Source organism: Alexandromys fortis, unplaced genomic scaffold (assembly GCF_014885135.2).
Source record: "Alexandromys fortis isolate MF-2015 unplaced genomic scaffold, M_Fortis_MF-2015_v1.1 scaffold_56, whole genome shotgun sequence".
In the NCBI taxonomy this organism is placed as follows: Eukaryota; Metazoa; Chordata; class Mammalia; order Rodentia; family Cricetidae; genus Alexandromys; species Alexandromys fortis.
Genome location: NW_026067935.1, coordinates 6,988,596 through 7,016,414, shown reverse-complemented (window position 1 = coordinate 7,016,414; position 27,819 = coordinate 6,988,596). Strand labels below are relative to the sequence as shown.

At 41.0% G+C, this 27,819-nt stretch overlaps 1 protein-coding gene across 1 annotated transcript in view; it reads left to right on the top strand.

The window, feature by feature from the left end:
- Positions 1 to 234: 234 nt before the first annotated feature.
- Positions 235 to 27,819, top strand: part of Kntc1 (kinetochore associated 1) — a 92,064-nt gene continuing 64,479 nt past the window's right edge. The window contains exons 1-19 of the mRNA XM_050146636.1: positions 235 to 376; positions 2,719 to 2,861; positions 6,856 to 6,976; positions 9,089 to 9,204; positions 9,767 to 9,845; positions 10,781 to 10,858; positions 13,250 to 13,284; positions 13,507 to 13,617; positions 15,805 to 15,898; positions 16,628 to 16,680; positions 16,956 to 17,071; positions 17,385 to 17,439; positions 18,300 to 18,398; positions 21,624 to 21,667; positions 21,776 to 21,841; positions 21,942 to 22,017; positions 25,451 to 25,576; positions 25,665 to 25,754; positions 27,009 to 27,062. Coding sequence (XP_050002593.1) covers positions 2,733 to 2,861; positions 6,856 to 6,976; positions 9,089 to 9,204; positions 9,767 to 9,845; positions 10,781 to 10,858; positions 13,250 to 13,284; positions 13,507 to 13,617; positions 15,805 to 15,898; positions 16,628 to 16,680; positions 16,956 to 17,071; positions 17,385 to 17,439; positions 18,300 to 18,398; positions 21,624 to 21,667; positions 21,776 to 21,841; positions 21,942 to 22,017; positions 25,451 to 25,576; positions 25,665 to 25,754; positions 27,009 to 27,062 — 1,542 coding nt within the window. The 5' untranslated portion in view covers positions 235 to 376; positions 2,719 to 2,732. The remainder of the gene's footprint in view (positions 377 to 2,718; positions 2,862 to 6,855; positions 6,977 to 9,088; positions 9,205 to 9,766; positions 9,846 to 10,780; positions 10,859 to 13,249; positions 13,285 to 13,506; positions 13,618 to 15,804; positions 15,899 to 16,627; positions 16,681 to 16,955; positions 17,072 to 17,384; positions 17,440 to 18,299; positions 18,399 to 21,623; positions 21,668 to 21,775; positions 21,842 to 21,941; positions 22,018 to 25,450; positions 25,577 to 25,664; positions 25,755 to 27,008; positions 27,063 to 27,819) is intronic.

Here is a 27,819-nt window from a genome sequence, read left to right as displayed (position 1 = left end):
TAAGAGTTTCTATAACAACGCGGTTCGAGATGGTGATTGGTTAGTCTTTCCAAGGGCGTGGCGTAAAGACAACGAAATGGGTGGGGCCAAGATTACTCTGGGGCCTGAATCCTTCGCAGCTGGAATTCAATTTGATCTAGGGTGGGGCGGTTTCCTGTTTCGAGTGTCAAAAAATTTTGGCCTGCTGCAGCCTCCGTAGACGGGATTGGGCGCGGGATTCTCCCGCCAATTTAAAGTAGTGTCATGGAACCTAAAGTGAATTGTAGTGGTTGTGTGAGTCAGGAAGAAGTGTGAAATATTTGAGTATTTTTTAGTGTCTTCAGCTGCAGGTGACAAGGATCAGCCGCGCTGCTGTGGGAAGCGGGAGTCGCGTCAGGTGAAAACAGAAGGGGTTTCAATCCATTTCGGGTCTTTCGCCCTCTAGATGCTGGCGGGATGTTGGAGGTGATTCTAGGTGGCTGGCCCTCCAAGCGTTCGTGATAGCTTCATTGACTGTGTTTTATGTCGTTCATGATATTGATTCATCTGTTTTCCTCCCGCAGTCAATGACGCCAAAAGTCTGTGCTCATTTCCCGTTTGCATAGTTCTCTTCCTAGTATTAAACAGAAAATTGAGTCTTAACGACCTTACCCGTCTCTCACCGCCTAATACTTTTGATGTGGCTCTGTAGCTGCCTAAATTCTCCCGTCTCTGAGCTTTTGCACGCTGTTGCACTCTTTCCAGTGACTGCAATCACTGTTCTCCTTGACCTTACATAGTTGTTTTCCCGTCGTTAACTTCTTTTCCCAAACAAGTACTTTTTTTTTTTTCTTGTCTTGTCGAGGCATGGTTTCTCAGTGAAACAATCCTGACTGTCCTGGAACTCTGTAGAACAGGCTTGCCTCAAATTCACAAGAGAAACTCACGCCACCACTGCCCCGCCAGCATCATTTTTACAAGATAGGTTTTCTCACATCCCAGGCTGGCCTAGAACTCATTTTGTAGTGATTCTGACCTTTCTTTAACCTTGGATCCTCCTGCCTACACCTTTATTTTATTTTTATTTTTATTTATTTTTTGGTTTTTCGAGACAGGGTTTCTCTGGTTTTGGAGCCTGTCCTGGAACTAGCTCTTGTAGACCAGGCTGGTCTCAAACTCACAGAGATCCTGTCTCTGCCTCCCGAGTGCTGGGTGCGCCACCATTGCCCGGCTTACACCTTTATTTTATTGGTAAAGATCAAACCTAAGATCTCTAGCACGTAAACTCAAACTCACACTTTCCCGCTGAGCTATATCCCCAACCTCTCTCATAGGGTTTTTTGTTTGTGTGTGTGTGTTTTGTGTGTGTGTGTGTGTTTTGAGACAGGGTTTCTCTGTGTAGTCCTGGAATTTGCTCTGTTGACCAGGCTGCCTTCATATTCACAGGTCTGCCAGCTTCTGCTTTTAAGTGCTGGGATTAAAGGCATTTGCCATCACTGCCCTGCTCATAAGACTTAAAAAAATTATTATTAATATTACTTTTATAAGTGTATGTGTTTATGTGTACAGGTGCTTGTGGAGTCCATAAAAGGTCATCAGGTGACCTGGAGCTGTAGTTAATAATAAGTTGTCAACCTTTTTTTTTTTTTTTTTTTTTTTTGGTTTTTCGAGACAGGGTTTCTCTGTGGTTTTGGAGCCTGTCCTGGAACTAGCTCTTGTAGACCAGGTTGGTCTCGAACTCAGAGATCCGCCTGCCTCTGTCTCCCAAGTGCTGGGATTAAAGGCTTGCGCCACCACCGCCCGGCCTACAACATCTTTTTTTTAAACATTTATTTATTGTGTATACAATATTCTGTCTGTGTATATGCCTGCAAGCCAGAAGAGGGCACCAGACCCCATTACAGATGGTTGTGAGCCACCATGTAGTTGCTGGGAATTGAACTCAGGACTTTTGGAAGAGCAGGCAATGCTCTTAACCTCTGAGCCATCTCTCCAGCCTTGTTGTCAACCATTTGATGTGAGTGCTGGGTCTGAATTTTGCCATGGAAGAGCTGGAAGCACTTTTAACCGATAAGCCATCTATTCCTTCCCCTCAGATCTTAAAAGTTACCTAGGGACATTTTCTTCTTTAATATTTTGGTCCCACACTGTTCACAGATGATATGAACTGTGTTAATGAGAGTGCTAAAAAGTCTTGCCTGGGTTTCAGGTGTAGGCTTTTTTGTTTTGTTTTGTTTTTTGTTTTTTTTACGGGTTGGTTTCATTATAGGGTTTCCCAGTACCTATAGAGTCAGTCCTGGAACCTGTGCTGTAGACCAGGCTGGCCTTGAACTCCAGCCTCCTGAATGCTAGGATTAAAGGCAGGAGCCACCATCTCCTGGCTCAGGTGTTTGATGATGGTAGAAACCAACTCAGAGGGTATAGCCATGATAGAGCACTTGCCTGCCATGCACCTAGCCTTCCGTCACCCCAATACCATATAAAACCGAAATCAAGCTGTCCCTTTGGTTTTTTGTTTTTGTTTTTGAGACAGGGTTTCACTATGTAACCCTAGCTGTCCTGGAACTCATCATGTAGACCAGGCTAACCTCAGACAGTGATCTCCCTGCCTCTGCCTCCCAAGTATTGGGATTAAAGCTGTGCACCACCACTGTCCAGTTTGAAGTTTTAATATATTGATACTAATTTTTGTTCTTTGATTAACACTTCATTAAAGAACTTAATTCTATGCAAAACTAAAGTGGTTCTTTCCTCTCACAGACAGTCCCAGAAATATGTGGAACAACGTTCAGCTGCTAACAAGCGATGACACCGGGAGTGGACACGTCAATTTTGGTTTAAGAAAAGAAAATGTGACTGCATTATACCAAGTAGACTTGCTTGGGAAGATCTCTTCTGAGAAGGTAATGATTTTATACTGATAGTGGGTCAAGGTTCAGTCAGGAACCACAGCAAATTGGCATCCGCATTCCTCCTGTGTCATCTTAGCAGTGTTTCCTGCACTTCCTAACTCTTTGACATTGCATTGCATGTAAGCTGAATCAACTGTGATGGTTTAAGTCTATAATGCCAGTGTCTAGAGGTTGAGGCAGGTGGGAGGCCAGGCCCGTTAGGGCAATATTAACCAGGCACTGGCAGGGGTTGTATATATACATTTATATGAAGAATCACCTGCTGTCTGCTTAGGAAATAAGACGTTCCCAATCGAATCAAAGACTAGGGGGGCACCCTCCCTAACCCGGATCTGCCCCATTCTCTACCAAGTTAAGCACCCTTGTGACTGGTAGTCCGGTGTTTCTACATTCTCGGCCTATTTACAAAAATATTGAAAATAACTCACCCAGGTTCAGAAATAGCCAAGTGATTTGATTCATAGTATAGGCAATTCTCTATTTTAATTGACAGATTAAGTCATAATTTTTATGCTGCACATATCCTTTCCAATAATTCATCTGACTTTAATCATATGTATGCCCAAATTATGAATAGAAATAAGGTAAATAGGGAATTTTTCCCTACAAATTTCTTGATACAAATTTGCCTTATTGCACATGTACTCAAAACCAGTTGAAGCCAGACCACATTTCTGTGCTTTGCTCTTAACTGCATTGGAAATACATTTGACTAGAAACTATTTAAATTTGATTGTTAAGGGCACAGGCATTTGCTTTACTGTTCAGAAATCGATATGAGTGGTCTGCAGATGCGGTCTGAGGGTGTTTGGAGGTTGTTAGATGCGTTGTTCAGAAGTGTGTGTGTGTGTGTGTGTGCAGTATAAACAGGTAAAAGTGGGCTTGCTGAGTGCTTCACTACACAGAGGGATGTACATAACCCACGCCAAATACAGTCACAGGCTAAATGAACTCTGTGCTTGTCTGACTCACTCTGAAGGTTGGCTGAAGGAAGGTTTATTCCCTTCCTTCCTTCCTTCCTTCCTTCCTTCCTTCCTTCCTTCCTTCCTTCCTTCCTTCCTTCTTAAGGCAGGGTCTTACTATAGCCTAGGCTACATTGCAGATTCCATTTAGCCAATATTTAATAAGCCAGTACTGGTTCTAACCCAATTTTCTTTCTTCCTTTCTTTCTTTCTTTCTTTCTTTCTTTCTTTCTTTCTTTCTTTCTTTCTTTCTTTCTTTTTTTTTAGATTTATTTATTTATTATGTTTATGGTATTCTGTCTACATGTGTGCCTGCAGACCAAAGAGGGCACCAGATTTTATTACAGGTGGTTGTGAACCACCATGTGGTTGCTGGGAATTGAACTCAGGACCTCTGGAAGAACAATCAGTGCTCTTAACCACTGTGCCATCTCTCCAGCCCCCTCAACCTTCTTTATAAGTTAGATGCTGAGGCAGAATTATTTTCACTGGGCTTTCAATGTCTTGTGTTAAGCATATTCTACTTTATATGGATTCTTTTTCATGGAGGGATATATTCTCTAGTTCACAGTTCACCATGGTTCCCATCCCGAATTTAGGCAGGCTTGAGTCATATCTTCCTTTTGATGTCTGGTTCCTATAATTGGATATTAACACTTAGGAGATAAGGAGTTAAACAAGATACCTTTGCTCTTCTGTGTCCTTCTTGGATTATATCCCTACTTAGGATCCTGTATCAGTTTGAGACAGGCCATATAACATACAAATACTTGATGACTAACAAGGCCAACTAAAGAGAAAAGTCTTGTCTGGTTATGTTTTAAAGTAAAGTATATGGTAATACTTTTGTTTGTTTTTTGTTGTTAATTGTTTTCTGAGACAGGGTCTCAGTATGTAGTCTTGTAAGTGCTGGAATTTGATATGTAGGCCAGGCTGGCCTCCAACTCACAGAGATCTTATTGTCTCTGCCTGCCTGAAGGGAGCAGGCAAAAGCATCTTGGTCTAAGTATTGCCATTTTGACTTCAGACTTCTTACCTGTAGGGTGAAACACATTTCAAGTTCTTAGGCCTTAGGGGAGCTGGGAACCTTCCACTAGCTGACCTACCTCCTCCTTCTACACTAGAACCAGTCTGTTATGCCTCATAGTTCTCTAGAACATTATGGCTGTTTCTAACAACAGAAAGAACAAATGATTCTGATTGGTTGGACTGAAAGGCTTGCATTGCTTGTCAATTGACAATGATGGAACACAGTAAGAAATTCCCTAATCTTTGATTTCTGATTGGTGAAAATTGTGGCTGTAACTTGGTAACAAATGTTCATGGTTTTTTGTGCTTATAAACCCCACTTCCGCCCCTTCTCAGTGTGAGGGCTGTTATTCTTTTGCCAAAATATTATTCTTTTAAAGCGGGTGTGTGTGTGGAGACAAACACAGGACAGACAAAACACGCACGAAAGGAGGAGACACAGACACGCGGCTCCCACGTGGGTGCGCTTTAATGGGGGGGGGGAGACACAATAAGGGACAGGTATGCAAGACACACAAGGGTAAAGGGCAAGAGAGTGAGACCTCGTGGAAGCTCGCTTTTTAACGAGAAGCGCAAGGGTATCTTGGAGAAATGTCCTGCACCTGTGCGTGCCAGTGCGCGCAGGTGTCCGTAATCCAGGAGGAATCTGGAGCTGTAGTTTCCAAAAGGAACAACAAGGGCCAGCCATGATACTCTAAGTCTGGGCAGGTCACCCTCCAACCATTATTACTTGGGACTCTGGCCATCAGTGAATTTCAGTGGAGGCTGGAGTCTCAGTTGTTTACCCTGGGCGCTGTGATTAAAGGTGTGAACCACCACCTCCCAGCTCAATCAGGGGTCTTAAAACCTCAGAAACCCCTCACCTCCACGTTTACTACTCCGGTTGTTGGACACGCCGAGAGACCCAGAGTTTGCAAACTTGATTAAAATAAAGGCCCTTTGCTTTTACATACAGGACTCTTGGTTTCCTTGTCTGCTTGTGGGGGGCGGGGTTCTGGATTTGGGCATAGCCCTCAGGGCTGTCAGGAAGCTGTCAGGAGGCTCCCAAGTCCTTGTCCTCAGCCCTGATCAATCAGCGACCTGCTTATGTGGTTATTTATTTTTTATTTACTTATTTTTTTTTCTTTTTCTTTTTTGGATTTTTGAGACAGGATTTCTCTGTAGCTTTTTGGTTCCTGTCCTGGAACTAGCTCTTGTAGACCAGGCTGGCCTCGAACTCACAGAGATCCACCTGCCTCTGCCTCCCGAGTGCTGGGATTAAAGGCGTGCGCCACCACCGCCCGGCTTAAGTGGTTATTTATTAAGCCTTTTTTTAAATTGATTTTTATTGAGTTCTACATTTTTCTCTGCTCCCCTCCCTGCTTCTCCCCTTTCCCTTTCAACCTTCCCCCAAGGTCCCCATGCTCCCAATTTACTCAGGAGATCTTGTCTTTTTCCATTTTTACTTCCCATGTAGATTAGATCTATGTAAGTTTATGTGTCCTCATTGTTGTCTAAGTTCTCTGGGATTGTGGTTTATAGGCTGGTTTTCTTTGCTTTATGTTTAAAAACCACCTATGAGTGAATACATGTGATAATTGTCTTTCTCTGTCTGGGTTACCTCACTCAAAATAATGTTTTATTTATGAAGACTTTGGAACCTTAAGTGTTGTCTCTTTCCTTCCTCATGGCACATCATGGGCTAGGTGAAATCTAAAAAATAAAAAAAGGTGTGTGCCACCACACCTGGCTCTATGACAGTATTATTAAGTAGTATGAAGTTGCTGGGTGGTGGTGGCAGACGAGCCAGGCAGTAGTGGTGCATGCCTTTAATCCCAGCACAGGGAGAGACCTTTAGGTCTCTGTGAGTTCAAGGCCAGCCTGTCCTACAGAACAAGTTCTAGGACAGGCTCCAAAGCTACAGAGAAACCCTGTCTCAAAAACACCAAAAAAAAAAAAACCTTATATGAAATTATTTTATTTTTGATTATATATTATATTTTCTCCTCCTACAGGCCTCATCTAGTCCAAAAATACAAGCATGCAGCTTAAGTGATGGATTTATAATTGTGGTAGACCAGACAGTGATATTGCTTGACAACATATGCAGATCAGTTCAGTTGCATCTTATTTTTGGTAAGTCTGACAGTGAAATGGCTGAGAGTCAGCGTGTATTGCACTGATTTCTAATGATCCTTTAATCCTCTGTTACAAGAATTAAAATTAGAAAACAAAATAAAGCAAAATGCTTATAACTTTGAAAATGCTTAGCTGAGGCATGGTGGCACACACCTTTAATCCCAGCACTCAGGAGTCAGAGGCGGGCGGATCTCTGTGAGTTTGAGGCCAGCCTGGTCTACAAGAGCTAGTTCCAGGACAGGCTCCAAAGCTACAGAGAAACCCTGTCTCAAAAAACCAAAATAAATAAATAAAATTAGAGGACTTTCAAGAAAATCAGTACCTGTGGGGCTTCAGTTTCAAAGGGAGCTGACATCATGCTTTGCTTCAGAGTGTCTAAGACATGTGAGCAAGTATTTCATTTCTTGTTTATTTATTTATTTATTTTTTAAAAAAATTTTATCTATTACGTATACAATATTCTGTCTGTATGCCTGAAGGCCAGAAGAGGGCGCCAGACCTCCTTACAGATGGTTGTGAGCCACCATGTGGTTGCTGGGAATTGAACTCAGGACCTTTGGAAGAGCAGGCAATGCTCTTAACCACTGAGCCATCTCTCCAGCCCTCTTGTTTATTTTTATGGTATTTATTCCTCTTGTTTTTGTTTTGGTTTCTTGAGACAGGGTTTCTCTGTAGCTTTGGAGCCCGTCCTGGAACTAGCTCTTGTAGACCAGGCTGCCCTCCATCTCACAGAGATCCACCTTTCTCTGGGATTAAAGGAGTGTGCCACTGCTGCCCGGTTGTTCCTCTTGGTTTTATATTTGAATCCTAATGTTTGAGCCATTTGTGTTCAAATTCTTAATCCTGTATGTTTTAGGTTTGTGCAGGTGAAGGAGGTGGGTTGCCATGTTCATTACTTCTAGGATATATCACACTATAATAATCTTTTCGAAGCCTGGAGGTCGTGGCGCATATCCTAGCACTCAGAGAGACTGAGGCAGGCGGATCTCTGAGTTCTAGGTCAGCCTGGTCTACAGAGTGAGTTCCAGAACAGCTAGAGATATGCAGAGAAATCCTGTCTCTAAGTCAAAATAATAATAAATAATAATCTTTTAGAATACATATGTGAAATAATTTCTTGAGTTAAAGTACTGGTGAACGTAGATTTGATAATAAATTAAGTTGAGGTGTGAATTTGTAATCCCAGCACTTTGGAGGCTGAGCCTGGAGAAATGGGAGTTAGAAGCCAACCTACACTACATTCCAAGTTCCAAACTCAGCCTAGGCTGTGCCCTAATGTCCTATCTTTCAAAAAAGCTTAAAAGAACTCCCCAACTCTTTTCAGCTTTAAGCACACTAGCTGCTCTTGGAGAAGACCTGGGTTTGGTTCCCGTTATCTATATGGGGGCTCATAATCTCAGTTACAGTGATCTGATGCCCTCCTCTTTTGGCCCCCACAGTCCCAGACATAACATTCAGGCGAAACACACATAAAATAAAAATAAATACAGCTTTTAAAATAGAGTTTTTTTCTTGTTGTTGTTGTTGAGTCAGGGTTTCACTGTGTAGCCCTGGCTGTTCTGGAAATTGCTCTATAAACCAGGTTTACCTTGAACTCACCTGTCTCTGCCTCCTGGGATTAAAGGCATGCACCAACATGCTGGGACTCAAGGGTAACACTTTAAATATAAAGTATTGAATAATTTTAAAGACTTAAAAATGACTTATGTGATTATGGTACAATTATTTTGGAAAGATTTTTTTTCTATCTTACTTTTTTGTTGTTGTGCTTTCGTTTTTATTTTTGTCTTTTACTCACTCAGTTTGTTTTTTAACCCTCTGTCTTTAAACTTGTCATCTTCCCGCACTGAGGAGGTGGAGGCAGGTCAGTCTGAGTCAAGGGCAGCCTGGTTTACAGGGCAACTAAGTTCCAGGACTGCCAGAGTTATATAGAGAAACCCTGCCAATCTCCCTTTCTCGGCCTCTCATATGTTGGGATTGTAGGCATGCATCACCATATTTGGCATAGATTGGTATAAATCATTGATCTTTTGATGTAAAATTGGTGTTTTCTAAACTGAAATTAAGGATTATTGAAAGTTGCTTGTAACATTGATTTGTAATTTTCAGATACTGACGTGGATGTGGTTGGCCTGTGTCAAGAAGGAAAGTTTCTTTTGGTCGGGGAGAGAAGTGGTCTTTTACATCTTATTTATGTAACATCAAAACAAACATTATTCACCAAAGTAAGAGCTATGTTTTCTATTTTCACCCCAACACTGTCTTACATAATAAACTCTAGCGAGCTGTTACTTAACTACATTTTAAAGTAAAAAAAAATTCTAATTCTTAAATTTAAATTTAAATTCTGATTCTTAAGAATCAGACTGCAGGGCTGGACAGATGGCTCAGAGGTTAAGAGCCCTGACTGCTCTTCCAGAGGTCCAGAGTTCAATTCCCAGCAACTACATGGTGGCTCACAACCATCTGTAATGAGATCTGGTGCCCTCTTCTGGCCTAAAGGCATACATGCAAGGAGAACCCTGTATACATAATAAATAAGTCTTTAAAAAAAAAAGAATCAGACTGCAGAAGCATACAAGGGAAACACAAAAGTAAAAAACAAAGCTCTACAGACCTGGAGCATGCTCATCCAGTCTCCCTTTTCAAGCTGAAGCATTAGAGAATAATTTCAAGCATTAGGTTGTTAGTGCTAATGTTAGTTGATGAGTAGGGTTTAAACAGTGTACCCTTCGTTGCTTATTTATCTCACTTAACTCTTGCTATTTGAAATTCGTTTGCAATTAGGCTTTTGTCGAGAAAGCCAATGATGAATATCAGCATACTTACCAGAATCTTATTATTGAGAAAGATGGTTCAAGTGAAGGTAAGTTTCTTTGAATTTTTTTTGCATGTTTTTTGGTGGATACCCCATCAAGTATTTACCTTTATGTTAAATAAACATTGTAAGTTTATTGCTGCACTACCTAAATCTCGGTACATTTTCTGTCAATACAATTAACATAAGAAAGAATTTTTGTTTTGTTTTTGAAACAGGGTCTTCCTATGTAGTCCTGGCTGGCCTGGAACTCGCTTTGTAGACCAGGCTGCCTGCAGACTCATAGCGATCCACTTGCTTCTGCCTTCTGTGGGGATTAAAGATTTGTAATATCATACCCAGCAGAGTTTTTTCTTTTTTGAGCAGAGTGAATGTAGATTTATTAAGGAAAAGTAAGAGAGAACTTCTGAGACTAGGAGGCTCTTTTCTAGGTAGGAATGCTCTCAGAAAAATGTTCTTAACATTTTTCGTGCAAGTACAAAGTTTTACATTCCTTTAAAATATCTGTGTGGGTATGCATGTAAAAACTTTTTGTTTGTTTGTTTGTTTGTTTGTTTGTTTGAGACAGTTTCTCTGTGGTCCTGGCAAACAAGCTGGCCTTGTACAATCAAACACAGAGATTTCCCTGCCTCTACCTCTCAAAGGCTGGGATTAAAGGTGTGTGCCACCACCTTAATCATTTTTTTTAACTGCAAATTTATGTGTGTGTGTGTGTGTATCTGTGTGTGTGTGTGTGTTTGTGTGTGCGCGCCCAGGGCCAAATTCCTGCTCACTCTTGGAGGTCAGAGGATAACTTGTGGTACTTGGTTCTCTTTTTACCATGTGGGCCTGAGGCGTGAACTCAGGTTATTAAGCTTGGCACTAAGTATCTTTACCTGTTGAGATATCTCGCCAGCCCTAGGAGACAGATTTTTAGAGCTAGTTCCCAGTATTGCTTTGAATCATGCCTTTTAGAGAAACTAATTTTGATTTTATTTTGCCAGGTACCTATTACATGTTGCTTCTAACGAACAATGGACTTTTTTATATTACAAACCTCCAGCTTTCACAAATTGAACAGGGTAATGTATTTTCTTATTGATTTTTGATTAGTTTTTAAGTAATTCTTCAAATATTTTCTTGAATAATGTTTAAATTGAGTTGCATCCTGTGATACTGGGTATACTTTGAGTATTCAGAGTACACGTAACTCCTCTGCTAAAGCTGTGGTGGAATGTGAAGAACTGTTTTTGATTACAGCCTTCTAGCAGTTAACTTAATTGGGAAGAAAAGACATACACAGAAATAAGTGGCTTTTTGTAATACTGAAGATCGGGCCCAGGGTTTTGTGTATACTAGACAAATGCTCTACCTCTGAACTGTTTATCTCAGCTGCTAAGTGCCTTCTTGAAGGAGTGAATGAACCAAGTGATGGAAATGACTGACTTAAAATTGCAAAGTGAGCTGGTGAGAAGGCTCAGTAGGTAAGAGCACTTGCTTTGCAAGCATGAAGAGCTGGATGCAAATTCCATCCCCTGTGAAAAGCTGGCACGGCTACGCCTCTGCCTCTGCCTCTAACTCCGCACTAGAGTGGGACGTGGATGTAGGTGGATCCTCAGTCTGTGCAAGCCAGCCAGCACAGCTGAAACAGAGATAGACTCTGTATCATGGTAATAAGACAGAGAACAAGGCCAGACAGTGGTGACACACATCTTTAATCCCAGCACTCAGGAGGCAGAGGCAGGCAGATCTTTGTGAGTTCGGGGCCAGCCTGGTCTACAGAGCAAGTTCCAGCATAGGCTCCAAGGCTACAGAGAAACCCTGTCTCGAAAAACCAAAAAAGAATACGGTCAGGCGCTGGAGAGATGGCCCAGTGGTTAAGAACATTGTCTGATCTTCCAGAGAACCTGGATTCAATTCCCAGCACCTACATGGCAGCTCACAACTGTCTGTGACTCCAGTTCCAGAGGATCCAACACTCTCACACAGATATATATGAAGGCAAAAACACCAATGCATATAAAATAAACTTTAAATAGGGGGGAAAAAGAATATGATCAGAGTTTTTCCTATTGGTTTGCCTTGTCCAGCTTTGATGAGGGTATGTGCCTAGCCTTATTGTAATTGGTTGTGTTGTGTTTGGTTGATACCCTCTGGGAATCAATCCTGATCTTTTCTGAAGGGAAAGGGAGGAGGAGTGGATCTGGGAGAAAGGGAGGTGTGGGGGAGGAACAGGGAAAGAGGGAGGGGAAACTGTGGTCAGGATACAAGAGAAGAATAAATAGAGAAATGGGAGGCTGGGAGGAGGCGGAAACTTTTTTTTTTTCTCAATAAAAAATTAAAAAAAAAAAAGAATAAATAGAGATGGTAGCTAGACAGACAGACAGACAGAGTGTGTGTGGTCAGGAGCCAGGAAGAATGTCTCATGCTGTAATCTAATACTTGGCAGAGGCAGAAGGACAGCTGGGCATTTAAATGAGTATCATCAGGAATGAAGTAAAGAGCCATACACCAAAGGAAACGCAGCAAAAACTGATCAGAAAATATGAGAGAGAACTAGAATTTACTGCATAGATTTCCAAATGGATTATCTATTCAACATAACTTACACCCAAGAATTATGATCTGTGTCTTGTTTATTTCCCCATGTTATTTGTATGCAACATTATATTTAGATATGTTCTTTGTATCCCTGACAGAGAGCTAAACCATAGAGGTAGACACCCAAAGTAGTATTCTGCCCTCCCCATGTGCACGCACGGGTGCATGTGCTCCTACACTGTTATGCATATACCGCACACAACAAGCACACAAAATAACTGACAGTAGTAATCAGTAGTAATCCAATGTCTCGCTGAGCCAGGTAAAACTGAGGAATTTGTTTTGATAAACTTTATTAACATCTACTGCAGACTAAATGGCATGGTAGGTTCCGAGTATACAATTAGGTTATAAAATGCATCATTTTCGATGGGGGTGGTGGCTCCTATCTTTAATCCCAGTCCTGAGAGGCAGGAGGATCTCTGAGTTCTAAGCCATGCTAGTCTACATAGTTCCAGGACAACCTGAACCACACAGAGATCTTGTCTCAATCAGAAAAACATTTAAGATAAATCATTTTTTATAGTTAATTCAAGATCAAGACAGGTAAAAGAGATGCTCTAGGTCAGAGTGGGAAATGGTGAATACTTTCCCATGAGACTCGGGCTTGAGTAGGCGTGGGGTTGGTATAGGATCACTTGAGAAGGCTCTATGCAGTTAGCTTGGCCGATCCCTTGAGTATAATATGCGCTTTCAGAGAATTTCCTTGGTCAAAGACTTTAATTTACTGGTACTGACCTATGTCCTTTGGCTTAGCATGCATTAGTTTCACTTAAAGACAAAAGGAGTCGTCTTGTTTTTAGTATATATGAACCTGTACAGGTATTAATACTATGCTTAGATGACTTTTTTTTTTTTCCAAACAAATGAAGCGATTGAAAACACAGACTTGGATTTGGCCAAGAAGGTAAGAACAGAAAATTATAATTGTTTTTTAAAGCTTTTACTCACTGTGAAAGTAGAGGCTGTTTCTGAGAGGCTGTTTCTGTGATTAGTTGTTGTACTGGATGCTGCTTTAGGAGATGTAATGTTTCTGTTGAAAAACAGATGATTGATTTGAGCAAATGTCTATGATTTTTACTTGACATACATATGTACATGTATTCTAATTTTTTTTTAAATTTTGCAGTTGCAAGGACAATTCAAGTGTAGTTTTATTTCTACTGAAAATTACCACAGTCTTGGTTGTCTTAATCTTGTGGCTGGAGAGTTTGCAAATGAGACTGCTGTGATAATTGGGGTAATTCTCTTTATGAACTTTGCTTTTGCATAAAATGCTCTTTGTAGTAAAGTACAAATTAATTTGCAATGTGACAAGAACAGAGAAATCAGGGCTAGAGGCTCTTGAGGAAGACCGGAGGTTGATTCCTAGCTCCTACATTGTAAGGCTCACAAATGCCTGTAACTTAGTTCCAAGAGTTCTCACCCTCTTATGGCCTTGGGTACCTGTGCATACACACAGAAATCCTAAGTAAAAATAAGTAAATAAATCTTTATCAAAAGAAATAAGCCAGGCATGGTGGAACACAACTTTAATCCCATCACCGTTTCTCCACAAAATGGGAGGAGGGTTGTTATGGTTGTAAAATTAGCTAAATAAAATTCCTATATTAGATCATCGGGTATTGATTTTTCCCTAGTCTCTCCCTGAGATTTTCTTTCCTTTTTTTGGGTCAGGGTCTCACTCTGCAGCCCTGGCTGGCTTAGAACTCACTAAAAAAACTAGGCTGGCCTTGAACTTAGAGATCCACCAACCCTTTGCCTCTCTGGTGCTGGGTCTAAGGTGAGCACCACTTTGCAAGCAGTTTTGTTTTGATCAGACAAGGTATTGTTCCCCCAGCATGTGTCAACATTTCTTTCAGCATATAAACAGAGTCAAAGGCTCCACAGGGAGAGCAGCACCCATGACTGCATCACTGAGTGTTAATCTCAGATTCAAATCTGACGTTTTAGCCCCCTTCTCTCTTTGTATTGGGCCGCTTCATAAATTTGCTTGCCATCCTTGGACAGGAGCCATGCTAACCTGTGTAAATGTGCTGCCAAAGCAAGCGCATACACTGGATGTGCTCCTATAAAACTCTTAAAATACTATTCAAGGATTACTGTTTTATTTTTGTTTTGTTTTGTTTTTTTTTTTTGAGACAAGGTTTCTCTGTGTAGCTTTGGTGCTTGTCCTGGGATTAAAGGCTTGTGCCACCATGCCTGGCGTATTGTTGTTTTAAAATTGGTTGACCCACGAAAGATCTGTCAGGAGATTCTCCTGACTCCGCCTTCCAGCACTGGGATTGAAGGCATGCACAACTAGGACCAACTTTTTTTTTCCAAGGCAGGGTTTCTCTGTGTAGCCCTGACTATCCTGGAGCATGTTCTGTAGACCAGGCTGGTTTCGAAATCAGAGATTTGCCTGCCTCTGCCTCCTGAGAGTGCTGGGATTAAAAGTGTGTGCCACTGCTGCCTAACTTTCCATCTTCCTTCCTTCCTTCCTTCCTTCCTTCCTTCCTTCCTTCCTTCCTTCCTTCCTTCCTTCCTTCCTTCCTTCCTTTCTTCTTTCCTTTCTTCCTTTCTTCCTTCCTTCCTTCCTTCCTTCTTTCCTTTCTTNCTTCCTTTCTTCCTTCCTTCCTTCCTTCCTTCTTTCCTTTCTTCCTTTCTTCCTTTCTTCCTTTCTTCCTTTCTTCCTTCCTTCCTTCCTTCCTTCCTTCTTTCCTTTCTTCCTTTCTTCCTTCCTTTCTTCTTTCCTTTCTAGACAAAGTCTATACTTATAATGTCGGAATAGGTTTTTTCCCTTTGGGGTGAAATGTTTGAATATGTATACTCAAATATTCAAGTGATAACAATAAATATGAACATCTCACTGTTCTCAGTCTGTTCTAATTTTATTTTTTTATATGTGTATGTCATGTGAGTTTGGGTGCCAGCCAAATTCCTAGGAGGGTGTCAGATCCCTTGGAGTTGAGGTACAGGCAATTGTGGACCATTGTTAGTGGATGCTGGCAAATGAACTTGGGTCCTCTGGAAGAACAGCAAGCTCTCATAACCACTGAGCATCTCTTCAGTCTGTTCTTGAGCTAAGAGAGAAATCCAGATAAAAGCTCCTTGGAGCTGGGTTTTAGCCTGTGCCTGCAAACCTAGCCTACAGACCTGTCTGGTTAGGAGGTTTAGACAGGAGAATCTTGAGTTTGAGGCAACTTAGCAAGACACTGCCTGAAATAAAAATGGCTAGGGATATAGCATAGTAGAGAGGCTTGCTTAGCTTTGATTAAACCCCTGGAGGCTCGCGCTCTAGTATTCCCCACCTCCCACCCCCACAGCCACATACACACATGTACTTGAACTCAGAATGTGTGCAGCTCATGTGCATCTGCTTTGTGCAATTCTTAGAGCTTCGGGGTTAGGATTTCCAGCTGATGTACTGTTTTCTCTTTCCCAGGGAACTGGTAGCTGTGCATTCTCAAAATGGGAACCAGATTCTACCAAGAAAGAAATGTCCCTTAAGAACTTTGTGGACACAGAGATTATTAAAGGTAAAGATAAGCCACTGACATTACTTTCTGTTGCCACACTTAGATGTGTTTAGGCTGGACTCATATTTGCTTTGTAGCTGAGGCTGACCTTAAACTTCTGATCCTCCATCCTTCACTCTTAGATACTAGGAGTATATGCCTGCACTGCCATACATAATGTATGTGCTGCTGGAGATTGAATGGTGTGTGTGTGTGTGTTCTAGGGCTGGATCACAGTCGTCAGACTTGGTGCTGTAGCCTTTCCCTGCTGACCATTTTTACTTTGTTTTTCTTCATTACATGTGTTTAGTTTGTACATTATGTGTACAAATTTGATTACTTTAATGTATGTGTGGAGATCAGAGGAAAACTGGTTGTCAGTTCTCTCCTTTCACCTTGTGGGTCCTTGGGATTGAACTCAGGTTTGCAGGCTTGGCAAGTGCTTTTATGCATTGAGCCATCTTTCCCACCATTTTGTTATTGTCACAGTGAACCGAGCCTGATTAGCTTGGTGATTCTCCGCGCATTCCTGAAGAATTCCAATTGTTACCTTTGAAGAGACTTTGTGTTTTATTGGTCGCCTTGAAACAAAAGTAATAAGAACAAAAGCCAAAACTGAGGCAACAATAGATGAAAATGGGAACTTCATTTAAATGTAGTTCTGTCTATTTGTGAAGACAGTAGTTAGCTTACAGCTCAAACAGGGTCCTAGTGAAATAAAATCCTTAGACATGTCCCTTTCTCTTTCAGGTGTAAAGTCCTTTCAGCTGATCGACAACCTGCTTTTTGTGCTCGATACTGCTGTATGTTTCTGATACTTATTCAGTGTTTTCATTCACTATGACCACTTTTTGTTGTCAGCGTCTTTACACTAGGGAGTCAGCTCACAGCCTCATTGATGCCATGCAAGTGTTCGCCCCTGAGCTCCATCTTGCACCCTGATAATATGTCTCTTAATAAAAATGTTCAACAAGGATGTTAGTTGGGGTGGATTCCTGTGTGTGTGCAGTGCTTCAAGAGCTATAGTACAGTTTGACTTTGAGATGTAAAGATGTCTAACCGAGTTCTACTTTTCTAGAACGTGCTAAGCTTGTGGGACGCTTACACTTTCACTCCTGTGTGGAACTGGCCCTCTCTTCCCATAGAGCAGTTTCTTCTCACCACAGAAGCGGATTCTCCCTCGTCAGTCACCTGGTATGTTGGGACTGGCTAGTAGTGGTTTTCGTAGCACCAGGTTTCCTGTCCAGCTCTATTCAGATCATTTATTAGGATTTGTGTTTGGAAACACATCCGAAATAGTCTGGGAGAGGAAGGACCAATTCATTATCTGCTGGTTCCTATTTGGTACAGATAGATAATATGTTTCTACATAATTATGGTAGAACAGGATCTGTCAAAACAGAATCCACAGTCTCTGATTAACCTTTCTGTGAGATTATCACTTTACCTTAGCTTATGCTTAGCAAACTGCCAAGCTTGCATAACTTTGATTTTTCTTCTCTTTTAGGCAAGGGATTGCAAACCTCAAATTAGTCACTCTGACGACTACAACTAAGGAGAAGGTACTGGGAGACTCTACTTCATACCTGTCTAGTTTATGAATTGGAAATCACAATTACTAGCCAGTTTTGGTGGCTCAGATTTGTATTCCCAACTGCTCTGCAGACTGAGGTGGCATGGTCACAACTGAAAGTCTACCTGCATTGCAGAGAGAAAATGTCAAGTAATGCCCACAGCGTACTAAATTGGCATGCACATAGACTTTGTCAGACTAGAAATAAACCTGCAGAACAGAGTTCTATTTTTCAAAGAGTGTATGAAAATCTTGGCTCTTAATTTCAAACAATATTTTAGGAATCAAAAATATTGAACTTACTTGAGCTCAGTGTGTTATCTCCCACCAGTAGCTGTAGGATTCTGGAGGCTGAGACAGCAAGATCATGTGTTCAAGGCTAGTCTGGGATAACCCAAGCAAGTCCCTATGTCAAAAGTCAAGGGCTGTAAATGAAAGAGTAGCTGCCTAGTGTAGGCAAGGCACTGAGTTTAGTCTCTAAACCTGAAAGAGAACAAATGGGATGGCAGAGAGGGGGAGGAGAAAAGGGGACAGAAGAGAAAGCATTTGGTGAGATGGCTGTTGAGACAGTGTAGCACTGCAGAATTAACTCTAGGGCTTTATGTGCCTGATTCCATTCAGCAGATGGGGAGATGGGCTAGAGCACTGTTTTCTTTCCGTTTCTTAAAGAACACAGTTTGTGTGTAGCATTTAAATTATGACAATGGCAGATCTACTTAAGTAGTAAGAGAAGGTTGTGGTTTGTGTTTAGCTCTGTACAGGATGCTTTAGTAGCTCTCCTGACAGGGGTGGGCTGACTTGTGCTGATAGGTTTGCATTAACTCCCTGAACTGTCTGCATTTCTCGTAGATGAGAAACCTCATCATTTATTCTTTGCCTACGATGGAAATACTGTACTCTTTGGAAGTATCTAGTGTTTCTTCTTTAGTTCAAACAGGAATTAGCACGGTATGTCTATGCACATTTTAAATTGCTTTACTATAATTTTCGTTATTAATTTTTATGAGTAAGAAAAGCATGAGTGGGGGGCTGGAGAGATGGCTCTGTGGTTAAGAGTTCTGACTGCTCTTCCAGAGGACCCAGGTTCAATTCCTACCACCCACATGGCAGTCAACAGCTGTCGGTAACTCCAAGATCTGACACCCTCAGATAGACATACATGCAGGCAAAACACCAATGCAAATAAAATAAAAATAAATAAATTATTAGGAAAATATATATATATAAAANCAATTCCCAGCAACCACATGGTGGCTCACAACCATCTGTAATGAGGTCTGGTGCCCTCTTCTGGCCTTCAGGCATACACACAGACAGAATATTGTATACATAATAAATAAATAAATATTAAAAAAAAGAAAAAAGCATGAGTGGAACTGAGTTCAATACCTGGTCTGGTCTCTGGTTTTTACTTACGTTCATAATGACAGCTACTCTGAGTCCCAACTCAATCTTCACAAAAATTAAGATCAAACTCCCATTCACCTGCTATTCTGCTTTCCCAGCACTTGGGAGGCAGAGACAGGCAGATCTCTGTGAGTTCGAAACCAGTCTGGTCTATGTGGGCTAATTCTAGGACAGGTTCCAAAACTACAGAGAAGCCCTGTCTTGAAAAACAACAACAAAACAAAACCAAAAAAAAAAAAAAGTATTTGTACTCTTTTTAATTGTGTGTCTGTGGGTGAGTATGTGCATGAGTAGTGTCAGATCGCCAGGCACAGAGTTACAGGCAGTTGTGAGCCCTGGGTGTAAGTCCTCTGCAAGAGCAGTACACTCTCCATCTCTGAGCTGTCTCTAGTCCTTCTTCAACTTTTCATGTTCTTCTTATCTTGCCAGAACCATTGATGAGTTTTCACAGCAGTAGTGGGTTTACTTGTTATTTTAATTCTGAAAGTTTGTGGAGTGGAGTGTGCCAAGTCGGTACACTTACAAAGTCTATAAAGATGAAATCAGGGCTGGGTGGTGGTGGCACACACCTTTAATTCCAGTGCTTGGGAGGCAGAGGCAGGTGATTCTCTGTGAGTTCGAGGCCAGCCTGGTCTATAAGAGTTAGTTACAGGACAGGCACCAAAGCTATACAGAGAAACCCTGTCTTGATTTAAAAAAAAAATCAAATCAGGATAGTGAACTTATGATTTCCTTTTACCTTAAAAATTATGAATATGTAACAATCATGCAATGTGTATAGTATTTATATATATATTAATATTTATTTATTATGTATTCAATAGTCTATATGCATGTATGTCTGCAGGCCAGAAGAGGGCACCAGACCTCATTACAGGTGGTTGTGAGCTATCACATGGTTGCTGGGGATTGAACTCAGGACCTCTGGAAGAGCAGCCAGTGCTCTTAACCTCTGAGCCATCTCTCCAGCCCTGTTTTTATTTTTTGATATAATGTCTCTCTGTATAGCCCTAGCTGTCCTAAAATTTTATATGTAGACCAGACTAGCTTGGAACTCACAAAGATTCACCTGCCTTTGCCTCCTGGGTGCTGGGATTAAAGTTGTGTGAGCCAAACTCATTTATTGTGATACTTTTCAAAAGACATTTTAGTATATTTATTGCATCTCTTTTTATATAGACATATACACAAATATGCTATATTTTCTCATACATTTTGGAACTTGTATACTTTTTGACCTTTCTCTTCTAAGTTCTTTAATATCTTTTAAGAATAAAGCTATAGGATTGGAGAGATAGCTCAGAGATTAAGAGCACTAGGTTCTCTTTCAGAGGACCCATGTTTGATTCCCAGCACCCAAATAAATAACATTATTCTTGGGGCCTGGAAAGATGAGATGTCCCAGTGATTGAGCATGCATGCTGCTCTTGTAGAGGACCTGAATTTGGTTTCCAGCACTCACATTTTAGCTCATTATCACCTGTAACTCCAAGTCCAGATTATACAACACCATCTTTTGATGTTCAGGCCCATGCATCTATATGGTGCACATACACACATTCAAACACATATAAAATAAGATAAAATGTAGATTTTTTTAAAATGTAGAGAAAAAAGAATAAGGCTATTTTTAAGGCTTGTATGATAGTTTAGTGGTGAAGTTGCTTGTCGCCACATCTGATAACCTGAGTCTGGTGCCCACATGATGAAGGAAAGAATCGACACCTGTGTCCTCTGACCTCCACTTATGGTTAAGATACTATATATATCTTGCACTGTAGCATGCATTACAGGCACATTCTAAATAAATACATGGAAAAGATAAGAATAAGACAGTTCTGCAGAGTGTGGTTGTACAGGCCTGTCGACATTCACAAACTGGGCATTGCATATCTGGACACTTTGAAACAGGAGGTTCAAACATTCAAGGTCATTCTGAGTTACACAGTGAATTCCAAGCCATTCTGGGTTAGATATGACCCTGACCCAAACATTCTAATACATTGAGGTTGTTGTGCTAGGAAATGTAACATTAATACAAAATTATGAGGAGACAAACTTTTGAAACTAGTATTTTACCAATTACTCTAGAGCTTTCACTACTTATTCATTTTGTGTGGGGGCAGTGCCCCTTTGGAGGTGAGAGGACAACTTGTGGAAGTCCATTCTCTGCTTAGTGTGGATTCTGGGAATCTAACACAGGTCCACTGAGCCATCTTGCCAGCCCCTGGAGGCTGTCTGGAACTCCTTTTCTCCTTATCTAGGATCTAATTCAAGCTCAGGTCTTGAATTTGGTTATCACTTGCAGGAAGTGATTCCCTAGAGTGATTCCCTAGCCCTTTCTGTCTTGTGCGATACTGACAGTTTTTAAGTCCCAGCCTGTTGTAACATTTGCCTCTAGATTTGTCTGTTTGCTTCATTTTGATTTGATTTTTATAAGATCTTTTGGCAAAATGCTACACAGATCACATGTCTCAATGCAGCAAGTCGAGGTCCTTATCCTACATGTTAGGCCTTGTCCCTTGCTGAAGACAGCCCCTCCAGGTCTCCTCCTGTGAGCAGCCCTTCCTGTTACCATTAGTCCTTGTATGTGGCATGGCTTCCAGACCAGGAGGAAATCTTTTTCCCTGGTTTTTCCCCAGTGATATTAAGAATCCACGGATGTATAATTCTTGCCTGAACCATTTGTTTATTCTAATAAAGTTCCTGGTTGTCTTTACATTGTAATTTTAATCATTTTGGTATTTTACTTTTTTTTAATTGTAGGATACTATATATCTTCTGGAAGGAATTTACAAGAACGACTTTAAGTAGGTCATGCTCTGTTTATCAGATAATCATTACATAGCAGCAGAATTAGAATTTACTTGTGAATGCTGGGTGGCAGTGGCACTCACAATGCAATGTGTTTCTTTCAGCCTGTCTGAAGACTCCGTCTCTGATTTAGTACTTAGGTACCTTACAGAGGTATTACCAGAAAACAGGTAACTTCTCATTTTTTTTTAAAGCCTTATTCGTCCTTTAATGAGAAAATTAAACTCCCTAATGGATAGGCATCTGGTGAAATTTCTTCCAACTCTTCAGACTGAGCCGATTACTTCACAAGCACCAATTTGCTGAAGCTGAGAGCTTTGCCATCCAGTTTGGACTGGATGTTGAGGTAAGCATTCATTTGTTCAGTTGTTCTTGGGCAGACATTTCTTGGTACTAGAGGCTCAGGAGATGCAGAAGGGTCTTATTTGAATTATTTAAAACAAGGTTGGAGAGATGGCTCAGTGGTTAAGAGTACTGGTTCTTGCAGAGGACCAGGATTCAATTCCCAGTATCCATACAGTGACTAACAACTGACTGTAACTCCAGTTATAGGGGATCTGAGTGGGCTGGGGTGGTGGGCGCCATGACACAGCCTCTAATATCAGCACTGGGAGAGACAGACAGTCAGGCGGGTCTCTGAGCTCTAGGTCAGCCTGGTCTACGTAGTGAGACAAAGAGATAGCACTGAAGGGAGACAATATCAAAAGAAAAACTGTGATAAAGTATTCTTGTAGCAATTTGAAAGACACATTTTCCGTGTGTGTCAATCACATGACTTACTAGATCTCTGAAACTTCCCCGTCCTGTGTTTACTGGAAGACCAGCCCCTTTGGGAAACTCCACTCATCTGCCCCTCTCATAAGCAGCATCTTAGCTTTGTTCCTGTGAGCTCTGCTTATTTGAGCTGTGCGTCATCCTCCTGTGCCCGGGTTGTGTCACTCAGCATGACGTCCTATAGTTTGGTTCATGCTGTCAGTGACAGGATTGGCTTCTTTTCTAAGGCTTCTTACTTGGGTGTAGACCATATTTTACTGATTTACCTATCTGCCAATGGGCATTTAAATTAGATTGAGTTCGTGTCTTAGCTTGAATAAAGTTCTGTGAACACGTCTTGTCATGTTTCTATGAAGGATTCAATAATGCTGGAAGGACTAGCCTCTAGCTGCTCAGGAACTGAGGGAGCCATACAGTTGGTGGACTAATCATTCGATTGACTTTTCTATCTGGGAGAGCAAAACTTAATTCTCTGGGCCTGGTGAGTGGGACAAAACTTAATTCTCTGGGACTGGTAAGCGGGGCAAAATTTAATTCTTGCTGGGTCGTTTAATCCCAGCACTTGGGAGGCAGAGGCAGGCAGATTTCTGTGAGTTCGATCCAGCCTGGTCTACAACAGTTAGTTCTAGGACAGGCTACAGAGCTACAGAGAACCCCTGTCTTGAAAAACAAAACAAAACAAAACAACAACAAAAAACCTTAATTCTCTGGGGCCAGTGAAAAAGGGAAACACACACACACCTCCAACATGTCAGGTTCTGACCTCGGGTGCTGATGAAGGGCAGGCCTTCTGCAGGCCAGAAAAGTGATGAGGGGACGCAGAGCAGGTACACCACTGGGCAGACAGACAGACACATGAGGACTCTCTGAGGACCATTTTACTATTATTTCTGTTGCTTGTTCTACTCTATTTTCCTGTTCTGTTCGTCTACCCTAGTGTTTCCCTTCTATTTCCTGATGATGTCTCCGTCTCACAACTTCCTGATGTCTTCCTTCTCATTTCTTCATTTTGTTCCTTACAGCTTTGTACCCAGCAAAATCTTTCAAGCAATAGAAGAATTACAATATGGTTACCTTCATTTTTTAAGTGATAATTATAATGAATACAAGTTAAAAAAAATCATGTTTCGGGGGCTGGAGAGATGGCTCAGAGGTTAAGAGCATTGCCTGCTCTTCCAAAGGTCCTGAGTTCAATTCCCAGCAACCACATGGTGGCTCACAACCATCTGTAATGAGATCTGGTGCCTTCTTCTGGGCTGCAGGCATACACACAGACAGAATATTGTATATATAATAAATAAATAAATTTTTTTTAGAAAAAAATCATGTTTCCCATTTCCCGTACATGATAAACCATTTTTTGTATTACAGGTAGAAAACAAGTTATCCCCAAGAACCCACACACAGTTAAACATTTATGTTTTAGACTTCTCATAGATTAGGAGCCTTTCAGCCATACATGGCTTTTTGTTGTCATTTTTGTTTTTTGTTGTTGTTTTTGAGACAAGGTTTCTCTGTAGCTTTGGGGGCCATTCTCAGAACTAGCTTTTGTAGACCAGGCTGGTCTGGAACTCACAGAGATCCACCTGCCTCTGCCTCCCAAGTGCTGGTATTAAAAGTGTGTGCCACCACTGCCCGGCTTTACATGGGTTTATATAATTGCTAGAAAAACAGGTTACTAGTTTCAATTTTCATAGAGTTTAGTCCAATAATTTTTTTTTTTTTGATTTTTTGAGACAGGGTTTCACTGTGGCTTTGGAGCCTGTCCTGGAACTAGCTCTTGTAGACCAGGCTGGCCTCAAATTCACAGAGATCCACCTGCCTCTGCCTCCCAAGTGCTGGGATTAAAGGTGTGCACCACCACCACCCGGCTCAGTCCAATTATATTAACTAACCATTCAATTCTTTGTTTTCTAGTTACATGGAGGCAATTGTTTAAAGCTTTTTTTTAAGCTACTATGCTTATACACCAAAACCCATGAACACATTCCCCAATATCAAAAAGAACTTATGCTATCTCCTGGGACTTGAATCTTTTTTCTCCTTAATCATTAACCTAACTCAGTCTATACAGCTCCTCCAGAAACTCATTAAGTCCTAGCTATGTAATAGTTCTTTGGTTCTATTTTTTTCTTCTCTGCAGCCTTGCTTTATCATGGGTAGGGGCAACACTACATCTTACCTTTATCTATATTAATTTTCCCACTAAACTAACCTCTATCATAATCCTTTCCTACATTTGTTAAAAATCCTTAGTCATCGGAATCTATTTAAACTAACACTGTTGTATAAAATCATCACTTCAGTTAAATAGTATAGCTTAAGAGGAAATTATCTTCATAATAATTCACAGGTAAAAATGCCCAGTAGAACAGGTTGTTTCCTTGAGATAATCACATTCCATTAAAGGTCGTGGGGATTCCCCAACACCTATTCATAACATGCCAGATACCACAGAAAAATGACAGTGCCAAACATGAAAAGGCTCGGTAATAGCAAGAGACATTTTGGAGCTGAAGCCCTCAAGGCTTTGCCTATTTGAGATGTTCCTATCATTGCCTTGTGTCTGGTGGGCCAAACTCCTGAAGCTCAAGTGCCACCTGCTGCTCCTCTGACATGGCCACAGACACATCAAAAAATGCTTTTTGTAATTCCTAGTAATCTGGTTTGCCTTCCAGATAGATAAGAATTAACTTTTTCCTTCTCTTCTTTGTCTTTTTTTTTTTTTTTTTTAGACTAGGTTTTACTATGCAGCCTGGCTGTCAAGGACCTCCCTCTATAGACAAAGTAGTAATGAATTTACAGACATCTCCCTGCTCTCTTGCTCTGCCTCCCAGGTACTGGGACTAAGGCACGTGCTGCTGTGACCATCAAGACTGCCTTGTTTAAACCTCATTCCTGAGCCAAGTGGGGAGTCTCCTTCATGCTAGTTTGTTTTCCTTAGCTTCCCAAGACAACATCATCATGCTCAGATCCTGACTAGATGTGGCATGTTTGTGTTATAGCTTGTTTATAAGGTCAAATCAAATGATATTTTGGAGAAACTGGCTTTGATTTCTTCGGACACCAGTGAGCAGACCATATGGCAGCAGCTTGTAGAAGAAGCTAAAGAAAATCTCTGCAAAATCCAGGTGTGTTTTCCCATCATCAGGTAGAGTTTTCAGGTCGATGTGTTGCGTAGCATTATTCAGTTGCCTTTGTCTGGCATGTTTGAAACAGGATGATGACTTCGTGGTGAATTTCTGCCTCAAGGCCCAGTGGATCACCTATGAGACCACCCAGGAAATGCTCAGTTATGCCAAAGCCAGGGTAGGTGGTTTTCCTTTTGGAAAATTTTGCTTTAATTGTGTGTGATAATTCTCTCAGCTCAAATATATTTTCTTGTCTTTCAGGTTTTGATTTTCTTCTTTAAATGTCTCTTTTTTCTTACCTTAAGTTTCCACATGAGACACAGTTTACCTATGTCAGCTTCAAGGTTCCTAGTGTACTCGCTGAACTGTGTACATCTATCAACACAGATGTTCTAGAGCTCTAGAGACCTGTGTGGTTTCTTTCTGGACCCTCCCCACCACCCCGATAACTATTCATTTACTTACTTTTTCTACTTAGTGTGAATTCTGGATATTTATTATCTATTTATCTATCTAGGTTTTTCATGACAAGTTTTTGTATGTATACCTGGCTGGCCTAGATTCACTCTGTAGACCTGGCTGGCCTTAAACTCAGACATCTGCCTCCCAAGTGCAGGGATTAAAGGTGTTTGTGCACCACCACTGCCCAAGTTGGGCAATTTTCATATGCATTATTTTTAGCAACATCTCTTTAAGGTTTATTTTCATTTTATTTTAATTTATTTATTTGTTTATTTATATATATAGTATTCTGCCTGTATATATGCTTGCAGGCCAGAGTAGGGCACCAGATCTCATCACAGATGGTTGTGAGCCACCATGTCGTTGCTGGGAATTGAACTCAAGACCTTTGGAAGAGCAGGCAGTGCTCTTAACCTCTGAGCCATCTCTCCAGCCCCTATTTTCATTTTATTTATGTTTGAGACAGGATCTCACTTTTCTAGCCTTGGCTGTGTGGACCAGGCTGACCTTGAGCTCAGAGACTTGTTTGACTTTATATCCCAGTACTAGGATTCAAAGTGTGAATCAACACCCCCAGCTCTTTTTATTATTTTTAATTATGTGTGTTTCTGTGCATGTCAATGTAGATTCCATCTGAGGCAAGAAAAGATCCTCTGGGTACTGAACCAAGTTGGAGTACTCAGAAAGAATAGTACATGCTTTTAACTGCTGAGTCCCATAAATAATTTTTTATTGTTTAATACCATTGCATAGAATAGACTACTTTCATTTTGGTCTTAAATACAACTTACTTTCAAAGATAATATTGTCTGTCAAGTCACAGAAAGTTACCTTCTTTATGAAGAGTTGCCTGTTTCCCTGTGTTTCTTTTCCTTTTTTTTTTTTCACCTATATACCATGTAGTTTGACGAGGTCCATCCCCAGTACAGTTCTGTCTTAACGTGTCCTCTTTGTCTCCATCCATGCTTAGCTCCTAAAGAAAGAAGACAAAACCCTGCCTACCTATTCTGACGGCCTCATGGAGGTAATGGCATTGCTCTGGTGGTTAATTCGTGGGTGAAGATGTTTTTCTTTTCAAGGCAGATTGAGTGACTGTTCAGTACCTCAACTTCCTTAGGAACAAATTGGGGCTCCAAGTAAGGTGGTGGGTTTGGAGTCAAAGCAAATAATCCCTGTAAAGCATTTCTGTCTAGCCCCTAGTAGCTGCAAATGCTCAATATGGGCATGCATTCGAGCATGCATGCATTTGATCTCCCAAAATAAGGCAGACAACATTGCTCAGTGGGTCAAAGTGCTTGAGACCCACAAACTAGAAGGACAGAACCAACTCCTACAGATTGTCCTCTCTTCCCTGCTTGCTGTGGTACATACACCCACTTCCCCCTCAACACACACAGACAGTATAATAAACGTTAAAAACTATTAAATTCTCAAAATAAGTATTTAATATAATCCAGCTAAGTGATGCCTTAAATGTAAATGATTAAGTGAGAAACCCCACCCACACTGTATATGCGTTTGCCTTTATAATGAACTGTGACTCGAAATGTCCTCCTTATTTTGTGGGTGATATGTAAAATAATAAAGTTGTGTGGGTGGGAATTGAGCCATAGCGTGAGTTAAAATGACAGTGTATAGTGGGCTTCTGTAGCAGCCTTATTTATAGCATTTAAAACTTTTAATTTCAATATCATCACTATGTGTGCATATGTGAGCGTGTCCATGCGTATGTGTGTGTGTGTGTTTGCATGAATACACGTGCAGTAGCATGCATATGGACA